Source organism: Podarcis cretensis, assembly GCF_951804945.1.
Source record: "Podarcis cretensis genome assembly, chromosome: 14".
NCBI classification, from domain to species: Eukaryota; Metazoa; Chordata; class Lepidosauria; order Squamata; family Lacertidae; genus Podarcis; species Podarcis cretensis.
The window spans coordinates 18,405,044-18,426,626 of NC_137183.1; the positions used below are offsets into that span (position 1 = coordinate 18,405,044).

General features: G+C 44.1%; 1 protein-coding gene across 4 annotated transcripts in view; it reads right to left on the bottom strand.

Annotated features, from left to right (window-relative positions):
- ARNT2 (aryl hydrocarbon receptor nuclear translocator 2) overlaps nt 1-21,583 on the bottom strand; it is a 146,472-nt gene that overhangs the window by 42,653 nt on the left and 82,236 nt on the right. For 3 of the 4 annotated variants that reach the window (XM_079954251.1, XM_079954253.1, XM_079954254.1), the window contains exons 7-8: nt 20,860-20,925; nt 18,088-18,182 (exon numbers count right to left, since the gene is read on the bottom strand). In XM_079954251.1, the coding sequence (XP_079810377.1) occupies nt 18,088-18,182; nt 20,860-20,925 (161 nt within the window). The remainder of the gene's footprint in view (nt 1-18,087; nt 18,183-20,859; nt 20,926-21,583) is intronic. The other variant, XM_079954252.1, reaches the window with a different exon arrangement.

Consider the following 21,583-nt stretch of genomic DNA (forward strand, 5'->3'; position numbering starts at 1 on the left):
CGCACAAGAGTTATGAATTGCTCAGAAACATAGTTTGGCATATTAGTCAAGTGGATTAGAAAGCAAGCCAGTATTTTGAAAAGAAATTCAATTCAAAGTATTTTAATCTCTTCTATATGGGCAGTAGTGTGTGTGTAAGAGAGAGAGGGAGGGAGGGAGGGAGGGAGGGAGGGAGGGAGGGAGGATTTGGGGGGTCCATGCATGCAGCACCCTCACCTGGAAGAATCAGGCCGTGCAAACAGAATTCTGTTGCATCTGAATTTTGAATACAGCGGTACCTCGGGTTACATACGCTTCAGGTTACAGACCCCGCTAACCCAGAAATATTACCTTGGGTTAAGAACTTTGCTTCAGGATGAGAACAGAAATCGTGCTCTGGCGGCGCGGCGGCAGTGGGAGGCCCCATTAGCTAAAGTGGTGCTTCAGGTTAAGAACAGTTTCAGGTTAAGAACGGACCTCCGGAACGAATTAAGTACTTAACCTGAGGTACCACTGTATTCTGTGCAAAGTGGAAATGGTAGCACTATCAGGCTGGTGGCCCCTCTTGCTGGTCGTAGGGCCCCGCCACTGCCCCCTGCTCTCCCTTAAATACCAGGCAACAACATACACCTTGGCAGATTGGGCATGGTAAAGGTTACGTAAAGATAACAACAGCAGCTTCTACTTGTGGGTTTCCAACAGGCATCTGGTTGGCTCTTATGGGAACAGGGTGCTGGAGTAGTTGGGTCGTTGATCTGATCCAGCGGTGCTCTTATACAGCTAGAGCCTTGGCAAACGTGTGAGCCTTTGGCATGAGTCAAAGAGCAAGAACTAAAGGACAGTTATTCTTCAAAGTTACATGAATGTTTCGTGACCGGCTGGAATGGTCGCTGAGGGTAGCACTTCTGGAAGAGGAGGAGCCAAGTGTCAAGTGTGCACCAGTCATTTGGCATAATGGTAAGTTTAGTGAGCCAGTATGATATACAGTGGTACCTTCTAAGTTTTAATTTATATATTTTTAAACTCTTGCTATACCTATTGTCCCTGTTATACCTACAGTGGTACCTCAGGTTAAGTACTTAATTCGTTCCAGAGGTCTGTTCTTAACCTGAAGCACCACTTTAGCTAATGGGGCCTCCTGCTGCTGCCGCACTGCCAGAGCACAATTTCTGTTCTCATCCTGAAGCAAAGTTCTTAACCTGAAGCACCATTTCTGGGTTAGCGGAGTCTGCAACCTGAAGCGTATGTAACCTGAAGCGTATGTAACCTGAGGTACCACTGTAATTGCAAATTCAAATGTATCCCTATCGTGACTTCCTTGATATTGTACGTGGGCTGAAACTGATCTGTGACCGAAATAATAAAAATTCACAGTGGTACCTTGGTACTCAAATGGCTTGGCTCCCGAACAAATCAGCTCCCAAACGCTGCAAACCCGGAAGTGAGTGTTCCGGTTTGCGAATGTTTTTCAGAAGCTGAATGTCCGATGCGGCTTCCGCAGCGTAACAGATTAAGTTCGAGAACCAAGGTACCACTGTAGTAGTGTTTGACGTCAGAGATTTTCCTGCTGCTGTTGCTGATGCACTATTCACATCACCATGGCCTTAGCAAACTGTCATATTCCTGGTATAGCCACATGTATGCTCCCAGCCAGTGAGGGAATCATATAGTGAACATGATGGCATCACTACACCACAAAGCCAATCAGATTGGACTAGGAGATGAGCTCAGTAAAGGCAAATGAAGTCCGTTGAACAGAGAGTGTGCAGTGCAAATGACCAGGCAGACATTTTCAAAAACAGTTTGCCTACTATAAATGCAAAGAAACATAAATAAATGTCCAAAATTGAAACCTTGTTGAGAAATGAGGTTTTTGATAGATGGAGTACTGGCAAGGGGGAAAAAAGTAGATTAAATCTAAGTAGCAGATACTATTAAAGCAACACCATGTTGGAAAATTTATTAGCTGTGCTATCCCATCATATGCACAACTTATAAGAAATCAAGTAATTGGTCTGGTATTAATCAATTCATGACTCAATAGACCTTTCAGAGCAAATATGCCAAAAAATTAATCCAGTCACAACTCAGGTGCTACTATTGGTAAAAGTCCACCATTTATATTTCTGGCTTGGGAAAAAAATCATTCTTCTCCTGGCTGATAGTTGCAAAAAAGTAACTTTTGAACATTAACAAGGATTTAAGGTGGATTACCACTTTTGTAATGTTACATATAATTTTGCATACATATATGGGTACACCAGGAAGACTGATGCCTGCCCATTATTTCATATTGGAAACAAGGCTGAACCCAAATGCCAGCCCCATACACCCCATTTCACAGCACCATATAGGTGTGGTATTTTGCATATTGTGCAATGGGCAGAATTTGTTATTGTGGAAGTGGGCTTACCATTTGGGGTATGTACGTAGTGCTTCTATTTAAATGACAGTAGCTATTTCTAAATACGGATTAGTCCATGCAATTTCTTTTGCAGACCTGTCTTCTTTTGTCCTTTGTTCTTCTGCGAAGGTGGCTAAAGGCAAGGAACAATCTCCTAACCTCGGTGTCCCCTCCCATTTGCAAATATTGAGATAATATCATTGAGCTCCTTTTCAGGGCTGTTGTAGAGATGGCTGGGCTAATGTAGATAATATACCTTGAGTAGTCAAAGGGTAGAGACAATGAGTGTTTGTTTTTGAAGAGTATTGTGAGTGGGTAGCACAATCTGTTCCACCCTGTGCTAGTTTTCTGCTTACATGGAGGTGAAGAGGATGTGTGTGTGTGTGTGTGTGTGTGTGTGTGTGTGTGAGTGAACATTAAATTTCCTACCCGAATTGGTTCAATTCTTTTCTCCATCTCCAGCTACTTAGACTGTTTACACACCATACACTTAAAGCACAATACCCACCCAACCACCCAAAAAGAACCATGGGAACTGTTAATTTGTTCAAGATATCTTGCTGCTTGAGGCAAACGGGGCAGGGGGCGCTCTGTCTATGACAGATGTGCCACAGGTTCTGGAGCAAGGTGTCCATTTCTAAATTCAATAGATCCCACAAAACCCTAAGCAGTTTGGCTTTTAGTGGGGGAAAGCTGTTAGTCCCTATGATTTCACAGAACATCAGTACGTAATGGGACAAGATGGCACCCCTCAGTTGAATCTTAGTTCAAAACAAGCAACATCATAATACTGTTCTCCTAGTATGGGGAAGGGGGGGGTGATAGTTCTATGGCACAAACAACTCAAATTTCCAAGAGGGGAATAGCCAGGGAGCATAGGAGGAATGGAGGAGGCTGCTACTACTGCTGCTTCCCAGTATCTGCTGCCTGAAGCAACTGCCTCACTCTAATAGTAGAGCCGGCCCTGATGGTAAACAAAACCGGGATAGCTAGAAAAAAACAAAAAGTGACAATTTGGAGAGAATTAACTGAAAAAGAAATATGTGCTTTTATTTTATTGACACTTGGGTGGGTTGAGGGTCTTTCTGTGTGCGACGTGCACTTGGGAACTCTCCGGATGGGAACACTAGTCTTGGCTTTGCTTTAACACTTATAAAACTTCCCACACACACACACTTTACAGTTTCTCTCAACCAAATATTTTCCATCAATTGTTATGCGATGAACAAAACCGATTAGGAAAAACATCATATGGACTGCATAAAAATTCATTTCCTTCTCAGAAATATGAGATCCCTTAATTGAGCTGGATGAAGGGGAGACAAAAACTTTTTTAAATTAAATTTAGAACGACAAATACTGAGGGATGGGGGCATTTCATTTCTGCACTTTGTGGACAGGGTTAATGCAACAATTTATACAAAGTTAATATGTCCAGCCAGCTAGCCAAGCAGACAAAGCAAATGAATGATCAAAGGTCTGGGCAAAGGGCTCATTTCATCGAAGGCGTCTCTTCCTACTAAGGTCCCAGTGCTCAGTTTCACAATCTACCAAAACATGCATTACACATGTCATAATAACCTACCGAAATAGCTGGATAACAAGAGTATGGGTTTTCATGAGGCAATTTTAAACATTTCCCTCCTGGGGTGCAGAATTAACACTCACTTAGTTTATTTTGTAGGGCAATGGGGTTAAAAACAAAACAAAACCCTACATTCAGCTAGAGAAAAACCTTTCCACATAAACATGCTAGAGCTCCTTGGCAGCCAAGGCCACATTCACACCATGCATTTAAAGCATGATAAACAGTTGTGATTTCTTGCAATGAATCCTGGGAGCTGCAGCTTGTTAAAGGTGCCGAGAGTTGTTAAGAGACGCCTTCGTAGGGTTGCCATGTGTCCTCTTTTTCCAGGACACGACCTCTTTATCAGGTCTGGTTGCCACATGGTCCTCTTTTTCCGGAATACGACCTCTTTTTCATGATAAACATTTCTGTCTGGGCAGATTTTTAAAGATTGGCAAAATGTCCAGGTTTTTTGTTTGGTTTTTTGTTTTGTTTACGGTAACCCAATAATTTTTTTCTAGACTCAGATCTAAGGCACCCAGCTAAGCTAGTCTGCAGCGGAGAATCAGAACAGAGCCGCATCTTAAACAGGCCACATACTGTGTAAATCCCTTCTCTTGCGGCTGAACGAAAAGGATGCTGGCTCAGCTATAAGAGGAGCCTGGGAGGGCAAGAGTTAACACCCCCCTTCCCTTAAGGAGAACCCATACGTACATGTTAAACAGTTTAATAAATTGTTATGTGAACGTGAGCCCAAATACTTTCATGTGGCAAGTGAGGGAGCAATATGTATTATTATTACTATTTTGCTGTTGCTGAAAGTTAAGAACATTGCTACTAGCGATATATCACAGCTTCTATAGCCTACATATAGAAGGGGTATTTAAAATGAGAGTCGTCATAGCGATCCATAGTTAAAAGGTTTTCAGGCCTGCTACTTATTACATTTTTATCCTAGAGGAGTTTCCAAGGAAGCATAGGTTACCCTTCCATTTTATCCTCACAACAACCATGTGAGGGAGGTTAAGATATTTTGGGGAGGGGGGGGGTAGGGAGAGGGTCAAGGTTACTTACTGGGCTTTAAATGTAAGTGGGGATACTATGAAGACATTTTGCCATAAGGAACTGAATGCTAACAGCTGCCAAGATCTCTATAGCATAACAGTGGAAATAGTTATAAAATCTGACTATATCCTTATGGTATAAAAATCTCTGGAATTCAGTTATTGCAGAAAAAATGAGTTATGGGTCTCTAAGGGACAGGAAAATCCTGATCATTTCTGTTCAATATGGTGGGATTATATTTCATACAGTTTAGTTTCAGATTTACAGATACTGATACTGTATCTCTCCCCACGCCGCCATCTAGAGAAATATGGCCGTCATGATTTTAGACTGGCTATTATCATTTAATATGTTTAGGTTTTGTATGCCTTGCCTTTAGCTGGATGCATTATTAATTTTTTGTTACGGTCGACTTGCCTCTATGGTTCCATAATAATTTGAAAACTGGTAAAAATAAGCGTTACAAAAAATAATAGCTAGATGAAGATTTGAACCCAGGTCTCCCCACTGGAGGCTGGTCCATTAGGGTGAAGGGGACACTGTCCCACCAACATCCGTCTGCCCTCAGCCAGTTCCCCACCTGCGCCCCTGTGCCAAGGTGTAATGACTGACTGACTAGGCCACGCCTGCCCCAAACATGATCCCCAAATTCCTTATATGAACTTTGAAGGGTTTGAGGGCTTTTCTCCAGAGAGGTGGTCACGGAGACTTGAAGTAATTATCATGAGGTAGTTCTGGAAAAGAGCCAACGCTCTGCATCTCCTTCCACCCACGAGGAAGACTTCAAGGAGCGTGCCAGCCTTTTTCTCAAAATGGATGGAGGGAATCAAAGAGCCGCTCCCTAGCGTAATGACCTCCAGACAAAAGGAGGTGAAAAGACTGTGAAATTAGGTCATCTGTTTGCTCACTAGAACAAGCGTCCTTGTGACTCTGATCTCAGGCGCATTCAGCTTCGGGAAGAGGTGGGGGAGAGATAAACCAACCCTCTACCTACTCCCCAAAAAACTGCTGCTAAGTGTATTTAGCTGGGGGTGAGTTGGGGAATGTTTTCTTCTTCTTTCCCTGAATCTCTTATTAGCTGCCTCCTGTACTGCTGGAAAGCTGAGTGTGTATCTAGATGATTCTGAGACAAAGAAGTCTGGTTTCATTTAGCTTGGAGACATCTGTTTGGTACTATATAAATAAATAGCATAGGACCATGAGGAATGTTTGGCAGGCGAAACACGTAAAAAATAGATAGAGAGATGAGGGTAGAGGAAAGGTTGGTCTCTGAGAGGTCAACGCTAGATCTGGGCACATGAGAGTACTTCGGTCATGAAAGGCCAGGATCAGGTCTACAGGACAAACTCTAGGTTTGTGGGGGCCCTTAGCACAGCGTCCCCCTTACCAGAAGTCCTGGAAAAAGACAGCAGCCTGCTGATGAGTCCCAGGTGACTTGGAGTTACCATTTCAGCTTTTTACAGTGCCTCGCACTGATGTAGCATTGTTCCATACCCTCCAACATTTTTCTGAGAAAAACAAGGACATCCTATTCCATATCCTCCAACAATTCTCCAATGAAAATAGAGATGTCCCCTCCAACATTTCTTTGATGAAAATAGAGACATTCCCTCCAACATTTCTCTGATGAAAACAGGGATGTCCTATTCCAAACGCTCCAACATTTCACCAAAGAAAATAGGAACGTCCTAAGGAAAATAATAATAATAATAATAATAATAATAATAATAATAATAATAATATCTTTATTGTCATTGCCCCCTCTCGGGGACAACGAAATTACTTGGCTGCTCCATCCACCCAGGTAGGGCACTCCACACAAAATCAGAACAACTATAAAAACACTAATTAGAACAATATCGTATAATACAGCAAGGAAGATTAGATGACTTTCAAAGTCCAGGTTTCCCATTCAGGGCCGAGATCGCTCTGGAGAAGAAGCTGTTCTTGAGACGGCTTGTTCTTGTCTTCATCGTCCTGTATCTCCGTCCCGACGGCAGGAGCTCGAAGAGACAGTGACCAGGATGTGATGGATCTTTTACTATGTCCAGTGCCTTCCTATGGCACCTTGTGGCATAAATCTGCTCTAAGGCGGAGAGTGGGCAGCCAACAATGCTCTCTGCTGCCTTAACAACTCTGCACAACCCCATCCTGTCCTGGGTAGTACAGATTCCGTACCACACACATAAGCCATAAGTGAGCACGCTCTCAATGGCACAGTGATAGAAGGCAAGCAGCAGTTTCTGCGGAAGATGGTTTTTCCTTAGGATTCTCAAAAAGTACAGTCTCTGCTGCGCCTTCTTCACAAGCCCCCTTGTGTTGACACTCCAGGACAGATCCTCTTGTAATTCAATACCCAAAAATCTGAACGTTGTTACCCTCTCCACACAGACCCCATCAATCAAAAGTGGCTGGACATTGCTCCTCTGTCTCCTGAAGTCCACCACAAGCTCCTTTGTCTTCCTTGTATTTATGAGCAAGTTGTTAGCTCTGCACCACTCTGTCAGCCGCTCCACCTCATCTCTATAGTCCGTTTCACCCTCCCTTTCAGAGATGAGCCCAATCACAGTTGTGTCATCTGCAAATTTGACAACCCTATTACTAGGGTGAGCAGCGACACAATTGTACGTGTAGAGAATATAAAGGAGCGGACTAAGTACGCATCCCTGTGGTGTTCCTGTGTTAGTCTTAAGTGTATTAGAGGTATAAGGGCCCAACCGAACCCTCTGGGTGCGGTCTGACAGAAAGTCCAATATCCACCCACAAAGTGATAACGGAAGCCCCAGATCTTCCAGTTTAGACATCAGACGTTGTGGTAGAATGGTATTAAATGCCGAGCTGAAATCTAAAAAAAGCAGTCTGGCATAACCCCCCCCCCCCCGCTGCTCCAAATGTGCAAGAACGGCATGGAGGAGTTGAGGAGCAACCAGCCACTGCATCTACACGCGCCGCCATCTTATCTCACATTCTGGGATCAAATCAGAAACCGAGACGTCTACTGAAAATCCGGGACTGTCCTGAACAAATAAAGCCTCTGTAGAGGAACTAGAAGCTTTTGGAATTAGAACGTTTTTGCAGCGGAACAGGAAAAGAAACCAGAGGAAAGTGAGGAAAGAGAACAACAAGAATTGGACAAAGTTGGAAGTGGGAACATTTGGGACATTCAGATTTAAAAGGACTAAGAAACAAAATTTGAGTTTTATTCTTAAACATAGAGATCTGGATGGAAAAAATGGACCTTCTTGAGATAGAGTTTTTCCAAGATGGGGTGTTTGAAACTAAAGACTATCAAAAAGATGGCAAAGACTATCAAAAAGATGGCAAAGTGGAGTAGAGAGAGATTTGGACATGGATGTGGGGTTTCCAGGCTGACAGCAGACTTGAAGGACATTGGGGATCGAAACCGGGAAAGGGGGGAGGGAAATTCGGAATCCAAAGGGTGTAAAATTATATTATGTTCTTTATTAGAATAGAATCATAGAATCATAGAGTTGGAAGAGACCACAAGGGCCATCGAGTCCAACCCCCTGCCAAGCAGGAAACACCATCAGAGCACTCCTGACATATGGTTGTCAAGCCTCTGCTTAAAGACCTCCAAAGAAGGAGACTCCACCACACACCTTGGCAGCAAATTCCACTGTCAAACAGCTCTTACTGTCAGGAAGTTCTTCCTAATGTTTAGGTGGAATCTTTTTTCTTGTAGTTTGGAACCATTGCTCCGTGTCCGCTTCTCTGGAGCAGCAGAAAACAACCTTTCTCCCTCCTCTATGTGACATCCTTTTATATATTTGAACATGGCTATCATATCACCCCTTAACCTCCTCTTCTCCAGGCTAAACATGCCCAGCTCCCTTAGCCGTTCTTCATAAGGCATCGTTTCCAGGCCTTTGACCATTTTGGTTGCCCTCCTCTGGACACGTTCCAGTTTGTCAGTGTCCTTCTTGAACTGTGGTGCCCAGAACTGGACACAGTACTCCAGGTGAGGTCTGACCAGAGTAGAATACAGTGGCACTATTACTTCCCTTGATCTAGATGCAATACTCCTATTGATGCAGCCCAGAATTGCATTGGCTTTTTTAGCTGCCGCGTCACACTGTTGGCTCATGTCAAGTTTGTGGTCAACCAAGACTCCTAGATCTTTTTCACATGTACTGCTCTCAAGCCAGGTGTCACCCATCTTGTATTTGTGCCTCTCATTTTTTTTGCCCAAGTGCAATACTTTACATTTCTCCCTATTAAAATTCATCTTGTTTGTTTTGGCCCAGTTCTCTAATCTGTCAAGGTCGTTTTGAAGTGTGATCCTGTCCTCTGGGGTGTTAGCCACCCCTCCCAGTTTGGTGTCATCTGCAAATTTGATCAGGATGCCCTTGAGTCCATCATCCAAGTCGTTGATTATTCTTTTTCTTTGTTCTGTTCTGCGTATTAAAGAGGGGAATTCGTGGAAGGGAACAGGGGTCGATCTTGGGGGGGGGGGGAATATTTTTAAGTTGAAGAACGGTTTGAATATTGGATCAATGATAATAAGCTTAAAAGTTGGGGTAAGAACTTGTTGAACTAATTTAATGGAAATGGAATACAAGAGGGGGTGGGGTGGAGAAGTCCTGGAAGGATGTTAATGAAAGTAAGGCCTAAACGCAAATGTTTCTTTTTTCTTCTTCTTCTCTTTCTTTTTTCTTTTATTTTTCTGGAAATTTCAATAAATATTACTTAAAAAAAAAAAAGAAAATCCGGGACTGTCCCTAGAAAATAGGGGCACTTGGCGGGTTTGTTGTTCTGGGGCATTGTGGGAAACTTAAATGGCAACACTAAAGGCATCTATTTTAATGTCCCACAATGGTACATTGGGGTGCTCCTCGGCATTCTGGGAAATTAAAATGGCTGTTCAATGACCATTGGAGCACCATGCAGGGTACAGAGCTGAGATCCTGATGCAGAATTAACAGTATAGTTTGGGATTGCTGGTGGGGAGGACCACATATCAAAAGTTCTCTGGCTCTGATGCTAAGATAAGGAAGTTAATGGAAGGCAAGTCTGCTGCTTCCTTCTTAAGAACACAAAAAGAGCTCTGAGATTTATAAGATTTCTGTTTATTTGGTTTTGCAGAGAGTGCCTATTTCATATATTTCATACTGTTCAATATTTTGTATAGATTACATAATGAGTTTATACTGACATCACATTGTTGTACTTGGTCATCGTGTTGCCTTGGATATTACGATTACTACTACTACTACGGATCAGCCCAAAGGCCTATCTAGGCCTAGCTCTCAGGCAGGACCTGAGAGCAACTGCTCTCCCTGCTCGTGATTCCTAGTAGCTGGAATTCAGAGGCATAATGCCTCCAACAGTGGAGGTGGAACATAGCCATCATGGCAAGTAGCCATTGGCAGGTCCCCCCTTGCAGTCAGCTGAGCCTCTGATAAAGCTCTCAAAAGCCCGAGATAGGCTTTGGAAAACTGCAGGCCAGTTTGCAAGGTATGCAAAAAGGAGAAGGTTTCAAATTAATTACTTGCGCTAAATACCTCAGAGATAAACGCTGTACATATTTAGCTTCCAAAGAACAGTAGCAACAGCTATTCAGATATAAGGAGCATGCTCTGAATTCCTTGGTTTTCTGGTATGAATCCAAGGCGAAGCAGCAAGGTGGGGGCCATGCTGGGGCCTGCTTTCAAGGTTACTGGCTTCAGCGTTCAGAACAGGTTGTTCTAAAGTTTCCCGCGAAGCAAGCCAAAGCCAGCCGTTTGCTGCTCTCCATACCTGATCTTAATAGCTGTAATTTTATTACAAGGCAGAAGAATGTGAAGAAATTCAATTTCCTCTGCGCTTAATTTTATTTTGTGTGCTGGGGGGCGGGCTAGGGAATTAACACGTCACCAATGTGATGGTAAACTACGGCTCCCAGGGTTCTTTGGGGGGGGGACTCACGTGCTTTAAATGTATGGCGTGCAGGCAACGCTGCTAAAAGCTACACAGTCAAAAAAGCCAGCTTCTTCTGAGCAATTTATGGCAGGGGTGGGGAACCTTGAGCCCAAGAGCTGAATGCAGCCCTGCAACCCACTCCGTCAGGCCCTTGGAAAACTCCCAGGGCAGACCTCCTCATCACAGCTACACAATCTCTCCCCAAGCCACACACCTCAGCAGCCATGCTTCATGCCCTCAAGTATTTTTGCCTGGCGGGAACGTGTCACTGAATTCTGATAGTGCTTTTTGCTGCCTGTAAGGCAAAAAGGTAAAGGACCCCTGGATGGTTAAGTCCAGTCAAAGGTGACTATGGGGTTGCGGCACTCGTCTCACTTTTCAGGTTGAGGGAGCCTGCATTTGTCCACAGACAGCTTTCTGGGTCACATGGCCAGCATGACTAAACCGCTTCTGGCACCACAGAACACCGTGACAGAAACCAAAGCGCACAGAAACGCCATTTATCTTCACGCCACAGTGGTAACTATCTACTCGCCCTGGTGTGGTTTTGAACTGCTAGGTATGGGAAAGAACAACGGGAGCTCAACCCGTTGTGCGGAATCGAACCGCCGACCTTCCAATCAGCAAGCCCAAGAGGCTCAGTGGTTTAGCCCACAGCACCACCCACCGTCTGTATGGAGGATCTGCAAAGGTAAAATTTGCAATCTTCGCTCCACCCGCTTTGCCTCTGGCCCTGCCCTCTACTGGAATGCGGCCCCCAGAATGTTGCCCAGAAGTGAATGTGGCCCTTGGTTGAAAAAGGCTCCCCTCCTCTGATCTACATTAAAGTAAGGAGCCACAGACATAAACAAGGCAAAGCATGGTTGTAAAGATGCAAAGTTCAGCCCTGTTTTAAGTAACACCCTGTCCAAGGAAGCATTCAAAGTATTGATTATTTTTGGACTTTTTGTACCTGGCCAAGATTCTCCAATCACCAGGGCGAAATAACCACGATTCATCAAAGAACAGGAATAGAAACCATTTTTTTCCAGGCCTGTTAGGCATGGAAAGCCTTTGTCCTTGCCTTAGCTTGAAACCTGCCCGGTTGCTAGGCATGCAAATAGGTCTGAGAGGAGCATATGCACAGTGTAATCAGCAACTGGTTTCATAAAGGCCCCAATGACTTCCCCTAAAGATGGGAAGTGCAAAAAATATTTCCCAGTGAAGTTCTTAAGAGAGAAGGGGACTTTGGAAGTTCTCTCCCACCCAAAAGGCTGCAAGCTCCCTGAAAGACAGCTTTTATTAGCCATCCCTTCATTTCACCTTTCCAGCCGTACATTTCCGGCCCATGCCAGTAGCGAAATGGTTCAGAGGCAGAAGGTGGACAGAGAAGACTCACATTGGCATGGAACATCAGAAGTCAATATTTTTCTTGGCTGCTGCAGGAGTTGCCCAATAACTTTTTAAGCCAATGTCAGCACTTGCTCCCAAATCTACCCTCCTGCAATCAGGGGTGAGAGTATCCTTATGATAAGCAGGCAGAGTGACACCCTTAATCTGGCCCAACTTCAAATCACCAGTAACCGGAATGAAGGAAGTGGGATGAGGCCGTTAACAAGACGGTCAGCACTTGCGATTGATTGATTGCTAGCTAAGCTTCTAGACAGGGGTAGGTAACCTAAGGCCCAGGGGCCAGATCATAGCTGTCACCTTTTCCCTTTTCTTGCGAGGAATCCTATTCAGAATAAGGGAATTTCCCTTTAAAAAAGGGAAAAGTTGACAGCTATGGGCCGGATCCGGCCCAATCGCCTTCTAGATCCAGCCCGTGGACAGTCTGGGAATCAGCGTGTTTTTACATGAGTAGAATGTGTCCTTTTATTTAAAATGCATCTCTGGGTTATTTGTGGGGCCTGCCTGGTGTTTTGACATGAGTAGAATGTGCGTTTTTATTTAAAATGCATCTCTGGGTTATTTGTGGGGCATACGAATTCGTTCATCCCCCCCCCAAAAAAATAGTCCGGCCTACCACATGGTCTGAGGGACAGTAGACCGGCCCATGACTGAAAAAGGTTGCTGACCCCTGTTCTAGACTGCTTCTGTGGATTTAGCAACCAGTGGGCTTATATTCCAATTTCTGCTTGTCCCTTTTGACGAGAACCAAGGGTTCCCAAACACCAGTGGTCTGCAAGCTTTGTTTAGGTCAGGGTTTCCCAAACCTGGCCCTCCAGCTGTTTTTGAACTACAACTCCCATCATCTCTAGCTAGCAGGGCCAGTGGTCAGGGATGATGGGAACTGTAGTCCAAAAACAGCAGCAAACCCAAATTTGGGAAACCCTGATTTAGGTGGACCCTGGAGCGGTCACTCAAAGCCCTCCAGTGTTGCTTGTCTCCGTTCAGACTGAACATAGTATCTAAAGTTATAAGCAAACTGTCTTGCCAATGGCAACCAGCAAATGTTTAGTAAATGGGATCAATAGAAAGTTTCGGGTATGGTTTGTGATTATTGGCTGAATACTGGTGAAAGACCACAGCATGCAGAATATCCCATATTCTACCCTGCTAAAAGGACCAGGGAAGAAAATATGGGAAAGACTGCGCTTGAAACCCCATGAAGCTGCTGCCAGTCAGTGCATGCAATACTGAACTAGGTGGATCACTGGTCTGACTTCTAAAGCAGCTTCTGGGGAAGGCCATAGCTTAAGTGATTAGAACAACTGCTTGACATGTAGAAGGCTAGAGGTTCAACCCCTGACATCTCCAGGAAGGGCTGGGAGAGACCCCAGTCTTGAAATACAGAAGATCTGCTGCCAGCTGCAGTATGTAACACTGAGTTACATAGGCGACAGAACACCTGCTTTGAATACAGAAGGACCTCGGATCAATCCCTGGCATCTCAGTTAAAATGATCAGGTAGTAGGCCATGGGAAGGACCCCTGGCCTATGATCCTGGACAGCTGCTGCCAGCCAGAGTAAACAATACTAGCTGGATAGACAAAAAGGCTTACTTGGTACAAAGGCGGCTTCCTGTGTTTCTACTGTTTCTTTTAAAATCACAACCTTTTCTTTTAAAATCACAGTTTAAAGGGTGTGTTGTTGTTGTTGTTGTTGTTGTTGTTGTTTTATTTACAGTAATCCAAAAGCAAAATTGAAACGGTTTTGTGATTTACAATAACCCAACCATCTTCTTAAGTGCCAGCTGGAAACACAAAGGAAGGATTCTGACCTCCCCCTGCCCCACCGCACTTTCCATCGCTGCAGCCATGTGATGTGAATTAGGTTCGCTTGGTTTAAGTGGCTTCTGAAATGCCAGAAGAACGTACTGTGCACCATCTATGTGCATGCATGCAAACACACACACAAAAAAAAAAATAATAATCAAGCTATCTTTAAAACTGTCAAGAAGATGCAATAGAGAATACAGCACTACCCACCAGAAATATGTACGGCCATAAGTTAAAATTGGCTAAGAGAGCCTATGGATGTGGTGTGATTGGGATGAGGGCATTTGCATTCTTCGGGGAGGAGGGGGACAGAGAAAAGAAAGCCGCCACCAGTTTGTGTTTGTGGTATGTTCCAACTCAGGCAACGAAAGGGCAGGATAACTCCAGTCCTGATTCATATCAGCAGGAGCTGTCAGAGGGAAGAGGAGTTCTTCAGCTCATCCAAGTAGTAAGGTCAGCCAAACCACCCCTTAACAATGCTGGATTCTACTCTTGGTCTCCTGTTGTTTTTCACATTTTCCCATATGGAAATATTCCCATGCGAGCGATTGAGTTACTGGTGTGTGTGTGTGTTTTGAACGGTGCAATGGACCAAGAAAGGGGAAAAGAAATGTCATTCCCAGAAGCCCTCATTCAAAACAGGATTGACTTACTGCAGAGGTTAGAATGCCTAGGCTCCAAAAAGCTACAGGCCTTTGGCCAACTGAACAATCCATGACCTTTTAAACTATCTCTGTCTGTGTCTCCTTATTGTTGTTTGTTTGTTGCTGCGTTGTGTATTTTTGTGTTTTTATATTGTAAACCGTCTTGTGACCCTTGTTCGGAGGAAGGTATATAATTTTTAACAACAACAACAACAACAGGTTGTGAGATTCTTAATCTCCAAGTCATGGGTGTGAGCCCCCACGTTAGGCAAAATATTCCTGAACTGCAAGGGGTTGGATGGCCCTCATGGTCCCAAATTATATTATTCTGTTATTCTAAAATGTACATACACAGACACACAAAAGCGAAGCATCTGATGGGAAATAGAAAAAAGCGTAACTCATTTCAAGATGCTGAAGCGTACAGTGGTACCTAGGGTTACGTACTTAATTCATTCCGGAGGTCTGTTCTTAACCTGAAACTGTTCTTAACCTGAAGCACCACTTTAGCTAATGGGGACTCCTGCTGCCGCCGTGCCGCCAGAGCACGATTTCTGTTCTCATCCTGAAGCAAAGTTCTTAACCTGAGGTAATATTTCTAGGTTAGCGGAGTCTGTAAGCTGAAGTGTGTGTAACCTGAAGCGTGTGTAACCCGAGGTACCACTGTACTGCATTTCTATTGATACCCAATGTGGTTCAGCCAGAACATCGGAAACTGCCTTATACCGAGTCATGCCATTGGCCCATCTAACTCAGTGGTGTCTACCCTCAGTGGTGTCTACCCAGCAGCCTTGTGTTTACCTAAGTCCTCTGCCTCCAGAATGGTCTCATTAAGGAGTGGTCAATGGGGTACCCCTCCAAAGGTTGTGGACTACAAGTCCCAACCAGCATACCTGACATTCAGGGATTCTGGGAAGTGCAGCCCCAAACATCTAAGACAGCAACCTGATGGCTACCAGTGAACTATTATATACATTTAAAACACTCCTATACCACAGAATAAGGGACGTGGGTGGCGCTGTGGGTTAAATCACAGAGCCTAGGACTTGCCGATCAGAAGGTCGGCGGTTTGAATCCCCGCGAAGGGGTGAGCTCCCGTTGCTCAGTCCCTGCTCCTGCCAACCTAGCAGTTCGAAAGCATGTCAAAGTGCATGTAGATAAATAGGTACCGCTCCGGCGGGAAGGTAAACGGCGCTTCCGGGCGCTGCTCTGGTTCACCAGAAGCGGCTTAGTTATGCTGGCCACATGACCCAGAAGCTGTACACCGGCTCCCTCGGCCAATAAAGCGAGATGAGCACCGCAACCCCAGAGTCGGTCATGACTGGACCTAATGGTCAGGGGTCCCTTTACCTTTTTATACTACAGAATCCTGGGAACTGTAGTTTATTACGGGTACTGGGAACTGCAGCTCAGTGTGTGGAAGCGCCCTTAACTACAGTTCCCAGGACTCTTTGGGGGCAGCAAACCCATGACTGTTACAGGGTTTTGCACGGTGTGAACTGCGACCATAGCTAGATCCCAAACTTCTGCATTTCCACACCAGTTCAGCATCAGAGGTGGTTGCTGGCTGGGGACAGAGGGCCAAGGCATGGCTGTGCAGCTGGACTGCTTCTTTCCTTTGCATGCATTACAATATCCCGTTGGAATGCCAGGTTTTTCCAAAGAAAAACCCTACTGAGCCCATTCGAAAGCTTGGATGACAAGATGACGAGAGCTGACCTGCCCATAAGGATGGGTGAGCTGCAGGCTGCTTGCCCTGAAAATGAATCAGAGTCCTTCGTGGGGGCCCAATCAAACATCAAAAACCCTTTGGGGAGAGGAGTGTTCCATGTTTGATTGGGCCATTCGAGGGGCCCCACCCATCAGCTCAATTCCTTCTCCACTGGTCACGTTTCACTGTCCAAACTGATTTCCCATTGCCACCTCCAGGCCCAGTTCTTTCCCCATTCACTTGCCTGCCAACACATCCCTGCTCAAAGGATGTGTGTGTGTGTGTGTGTGTGTGTGTGTGTGTGGAACAGCTCAGTTCCCAGCTTCCAAAGTACAACCTCCATCACCCCTTGCCATTGGCATTTTCGGGCAGTGATGATGAGAGCTGAAGTTCACCCCCCACCAGTCCCAAGAGGAAGGATATGCTGCAATGTCAAGACATTGCAAGGATCTATGGTTTTGGAAGCAGCATGGGGGAAGGAGGCTACTTTCATCCCAGAAGGAGACGCTGCGCTGCTATTGCTTGCCTGGAGCCCCAGGTAAACTTCCCCCACATTGAGAACCAAAACAAGCTGGCAGAGTGTATATATGGGAATAAGCAGCATTGGGGTGGGTTACGCTCTTGAGTTGGGCTGTAACACCTGCCTAGATTCAACTTGCAGAAATAAATCAGGGAGATTTGGCTATGGAAGCCCTCATACTTCTTGAGAACATCCCCTAGACTCAGGGGGTACCCAACCCTTTTGGGGGCCGAGGGCCACATATGGAAATCTAATAAACCATCGTGAGCACCAAGAAATTGGCATTTCACAGAAGGTGATGCTTAGAACCCTCTCCCCAAAACAACTATGGTAATCCAAAACAAATACCGTATTTTTCGCTCCATAAGATGCACTTTTTTCCTCCTAAAAAGTAAGGGGGAATGTGAGTGCGTCTTATGGAGCGAATGGCGCTGCGGAGAGAGGGAGAGCTGCGCAGCGCCCCTTCAGCGCAGCGCCTCTCCCGTGAAGCGGGAGGAGGAACAGAGTCCCGCTTGCTGTCATGGCTTCTGCCTTAGCCATACGCAGCCTCTTCCGAGGAGGGGGAGCCTTCATCCCGCTGCCCTGAAGAGGCTTCGAGCGGCTATCCCAGAAGCCAGATCCCTCTTCCTGTTCTGGCTTCTGGGATTCAGAATATTTTTTTTTTCTTGTTTTCCTCCTCCAAAAACTAGGTGCGCCTTATGGTCTGGTGTATCTTATAGAGCGAAAAATACGGTATAACATAGACCCCCCAAAAAGCAACACTACCCACAAAAGTCAACCACCCCACCAAACAACATAAAAGTGCCTCATTATTGTGATTAGCAGGGGCCCTTGATGGAAGCCAAAGTGGGACGTTATGAACTGGTTGGGTATGGAGGAATGGTGGGAGGAACCAGGTGGGGAACCCCCGAGGGAAGAAGGTTCAGAGCCCAGGGAGTGGTAGTAGGACAATGATGAGTGGTCAGAGGGATTAAGGCTGTCTGGGCATGGATGTGCTCCCATCCATTTCAGCAGAACATAAGGGGACACTCCCCAAACCAAAAACATTCGTATAGAAAGAATTAAATATGTGCCTTGCCTATTTTACCTGCCGGAGGCCAGGCTTTGATGTAACCAGTACAATGGACCACAGCATACTGGGCCTCTCCTTCTTTCACTGGGCCGAGACCATTCCTAAATGGAAATAAACCACACTTGTATCATTAAGTTTGTGACTGACAGAGCTCAAAGGAATCATTAAAAAAACAAAACAAAAAACCTAAACAAACCCAAGAGAACTGTTGCTATTGCCACAGTAAGGCTAGACTACATCAATCTTCAAATTATGTTATCCCTTCCGTGTATGCCCCCACCATTACGAACATCCAAATAATTTTTCACGCTCCTCAACATTGCCTCAGTTGGGAGGCTGAATTATGCCCCTCTCAATTTTGAGCCCTAAGTTCTCATTTAAGCACTTTTGCAGCAGCACTAGCACAATTCACACTGAACCATAGTTTGTGCTAACCATAGTTGAGTACCCTAAACATGGCTTACAACTGCTTGTCTGCTTCCGTTCTCTCTTTAATCAGCACTTGCAGTGACATCTGGAAGTGGAGCAACAGCCAACTATAGTTTGTTAATTCAGGAATCAAGCCAAACCATGGTTTGCAAACCTACTTCAAGCCACCATTTTCAATTTGAATTTGTTGGCCAACTGCAAACTGTGGATTTATTATTATTAATTTCATTTCTATATCAGGCATAATGCCAAACCTTAAAGCTTCCATAACCATGGTTTGACATGATGGTTGAATTGAGCCACTAGTTTAATAACCAGTATACAATTAGAATGGACTCCCCAGAGCAGATAGTGGCATAAGATGGATAAAGTGTGTTCATCACCCTTCCTCCCAGTTCATTCACTGATTTCACTCAAAAGATGAACACCTGGAGAGTGTATAAGATTAAGTCTTATCTACCTAAATAGGGATGTAACATACTGGCATTTAAAAAATCGTATTTCTAATTAAATGTACTTAACTAAAGAAAAACACAGGCAGAGCTGTGTAAATTAAAGGAACAGGCACACCCCACACTAGAAAGAATCATAGTCCTCACTAGAACGCAGAGCGAGAGCATGAGATCAGTTCTTTGCTCATCGTAATTCCACTCTTTTGCCAATTGTTAACTCAATTGCTCTGCTAAAATTAAATCAGCACGTTGGCAAAGTTACTGAATTCTTTAGCTTCCTCATATTAAGCTATTAACACTCTTTTCCTCGCCGCGCAAATATGTTCACTGGCCAGCGGTAACGGCCCATATGAGCTTGCCTTCCTTATTGCGAATCACATCACTACGTAGCCTAATATTGGGGTGGATCCAAATGTTCACATTACCATTTACTCCACATTCAGTGCGCTCCCATTGCTAGTTTTAGAAGCCACGTTCATACGACGTTAGTCCCAGTCCACATCAACTCTTAAGTTCTTTGAGAAATACTGCTGTTTGATGTGGGGTTTTGCCCGCCCTTCAAACCAGCTTCAGTCCAAATAGAAAACTGTATGTGGATTAAGTGGCAATGTGCACACATGAGGCACATGCACAAAGGATTGCACAAGTGCAGGTGGCTGTTTGATGACTAGGAGTTCCACATGGGTTGGAGGGATAATAATAATAATAATAATAATAATAATAATAATAATAATAATAATTATTATTATTATTATTATTATTATTATTTATACCCAGCCCTCCCCAGCCAAGGCCGGGCTCAGGGCAGCTAACAACCAATAATAAAAACAAGGTGAATGAATACAACTTAAAAACAAGATTAAAATACAACATTAAAACATTTGGATAGAAGAACCAAAACAGTAATGAGCATCAGGGGAAGGCATCCCTGCCCCACCTCTGATCTGAACACCACCATGAATATGCAGCTTCAAATCAGGGTGGATAAAAATCAATGGTGTTTTTTTAAAAAAATCAGACTTTTAAAAAATTTAAATTGGATTTTTAAAATAAAATGGTTTTGGAGGAAAAATCTTTCTAAAGAGAGTTTTCTATTTAAGTTACATTATAGTCCAAAGGCTACTCATCAGGAAATAAGGATTTGTCTTAAGTTTTTCATGTGTGCTAAAACTCAGTCTAAGGTTGGTTTGTTGTTGTTTTTAAATCGTTTAACCACATCAGTTAACAAACATGGATACATATGCTACAATGTTATTGTTTTAGTTAAACAAATTGTTTAAATTGTTATTAAGGGAATGATTCTTTTTCTCCTTCCAATAAATTACAGCAGAAAAGTTGTCCAAATATCAACAGTTAACTCACTAAACCTCACAATAATTTCATGATTATCTGTCAATGTAGTTCTAACATGAGTTAAATTACGATTTATAACCAAATCAGTAATTTCTTATATAACTGTAAAAACTACTCTGAAAACTTATTATTCCAAAAATGAAACCTTCATCTGGTTGTAAATATTAAGATTATACCAGCAAGAATGAGTCTCTCTGTTAAAAAAAAATGATTTAAATCAAGTCTTACTGACTAGTGATTTAAATCATGATTTAAATCAAATCCACCCTGCTTCAAATGCAGGGGGTGGGAATGATCTTGCTGTGTCTTAAGCTACAAACGTGAACACACTCTGAGTCAACCTTAAGAGAAGGGGCCCACTGAATCCAATGTGACTTAACTTGCACATGAATTCCCACTGATTCCAAGAGGACAACTCTAAGCGTGGCCAAGTCTGGATCTACCCAAATGTCTACTCTGAAAAGCAACAACTCTCCAGGGTCCCGAGAGGAGACCTAACGAAACGGCCAACCGGATGTCAAACCAGCGAAGGAAAGACACTTACCTGTATCTTTTTCGCATGGTGGTTATTCTGTTTAGAGGCAAGTGATCCAGTGGGGCATTTCCACACCTGTAAGCAAACCAGAACATCAACGAGTTGAGTAAAAACACTTGATTGCAGAGGGAAGGGGAGAAAGAATACCGTATTGGCCCGAATATAAGCACCTGAATATAAGCCACACCTTTAAAATTCATGGGGGGGGGGGAGAAAAAAAGACAATACCCAAATATAAGCCGCTCCCTTAAAATTCTGCAGGCACTCACACCCATTCCATTTTACCGTATGTCTGTTTCAGCAGCGATATTGTAAAAGCCAATTTTTGTAAGGTCGCAAATCTAAGCCATACTTTAACTTTTCACAGTCGGAATTTGGGGAAAAAGTGAGGCTTATATTCAGGCCAATATGGTATTTGCCGTCAGGAATATTTTGGGGTAGACGATTTTTAGCAAACCTAATCAGAAGAAGAAGAAGAGTTTGGATTTGGTATCCCGCTTTATCACTACCCTAAGGAGTCTCAAAGTGGCTAACATTCTCCTTTCCCTTCCTCCCCCACAACAAACACTCTGTGAGGTGAGTGGGGCTGAGAGACTTCAAAGAAGTGTGACTAGCCCAAGGTCACTCAGCAGCTGCATGTGGAGGAGCGGGGAATCAAACCCGGTTCACCAGATTACGAGTCCACCACTCTTAACCACTACACCACACTGGCTCAGATTGAGAACTGTAGCCT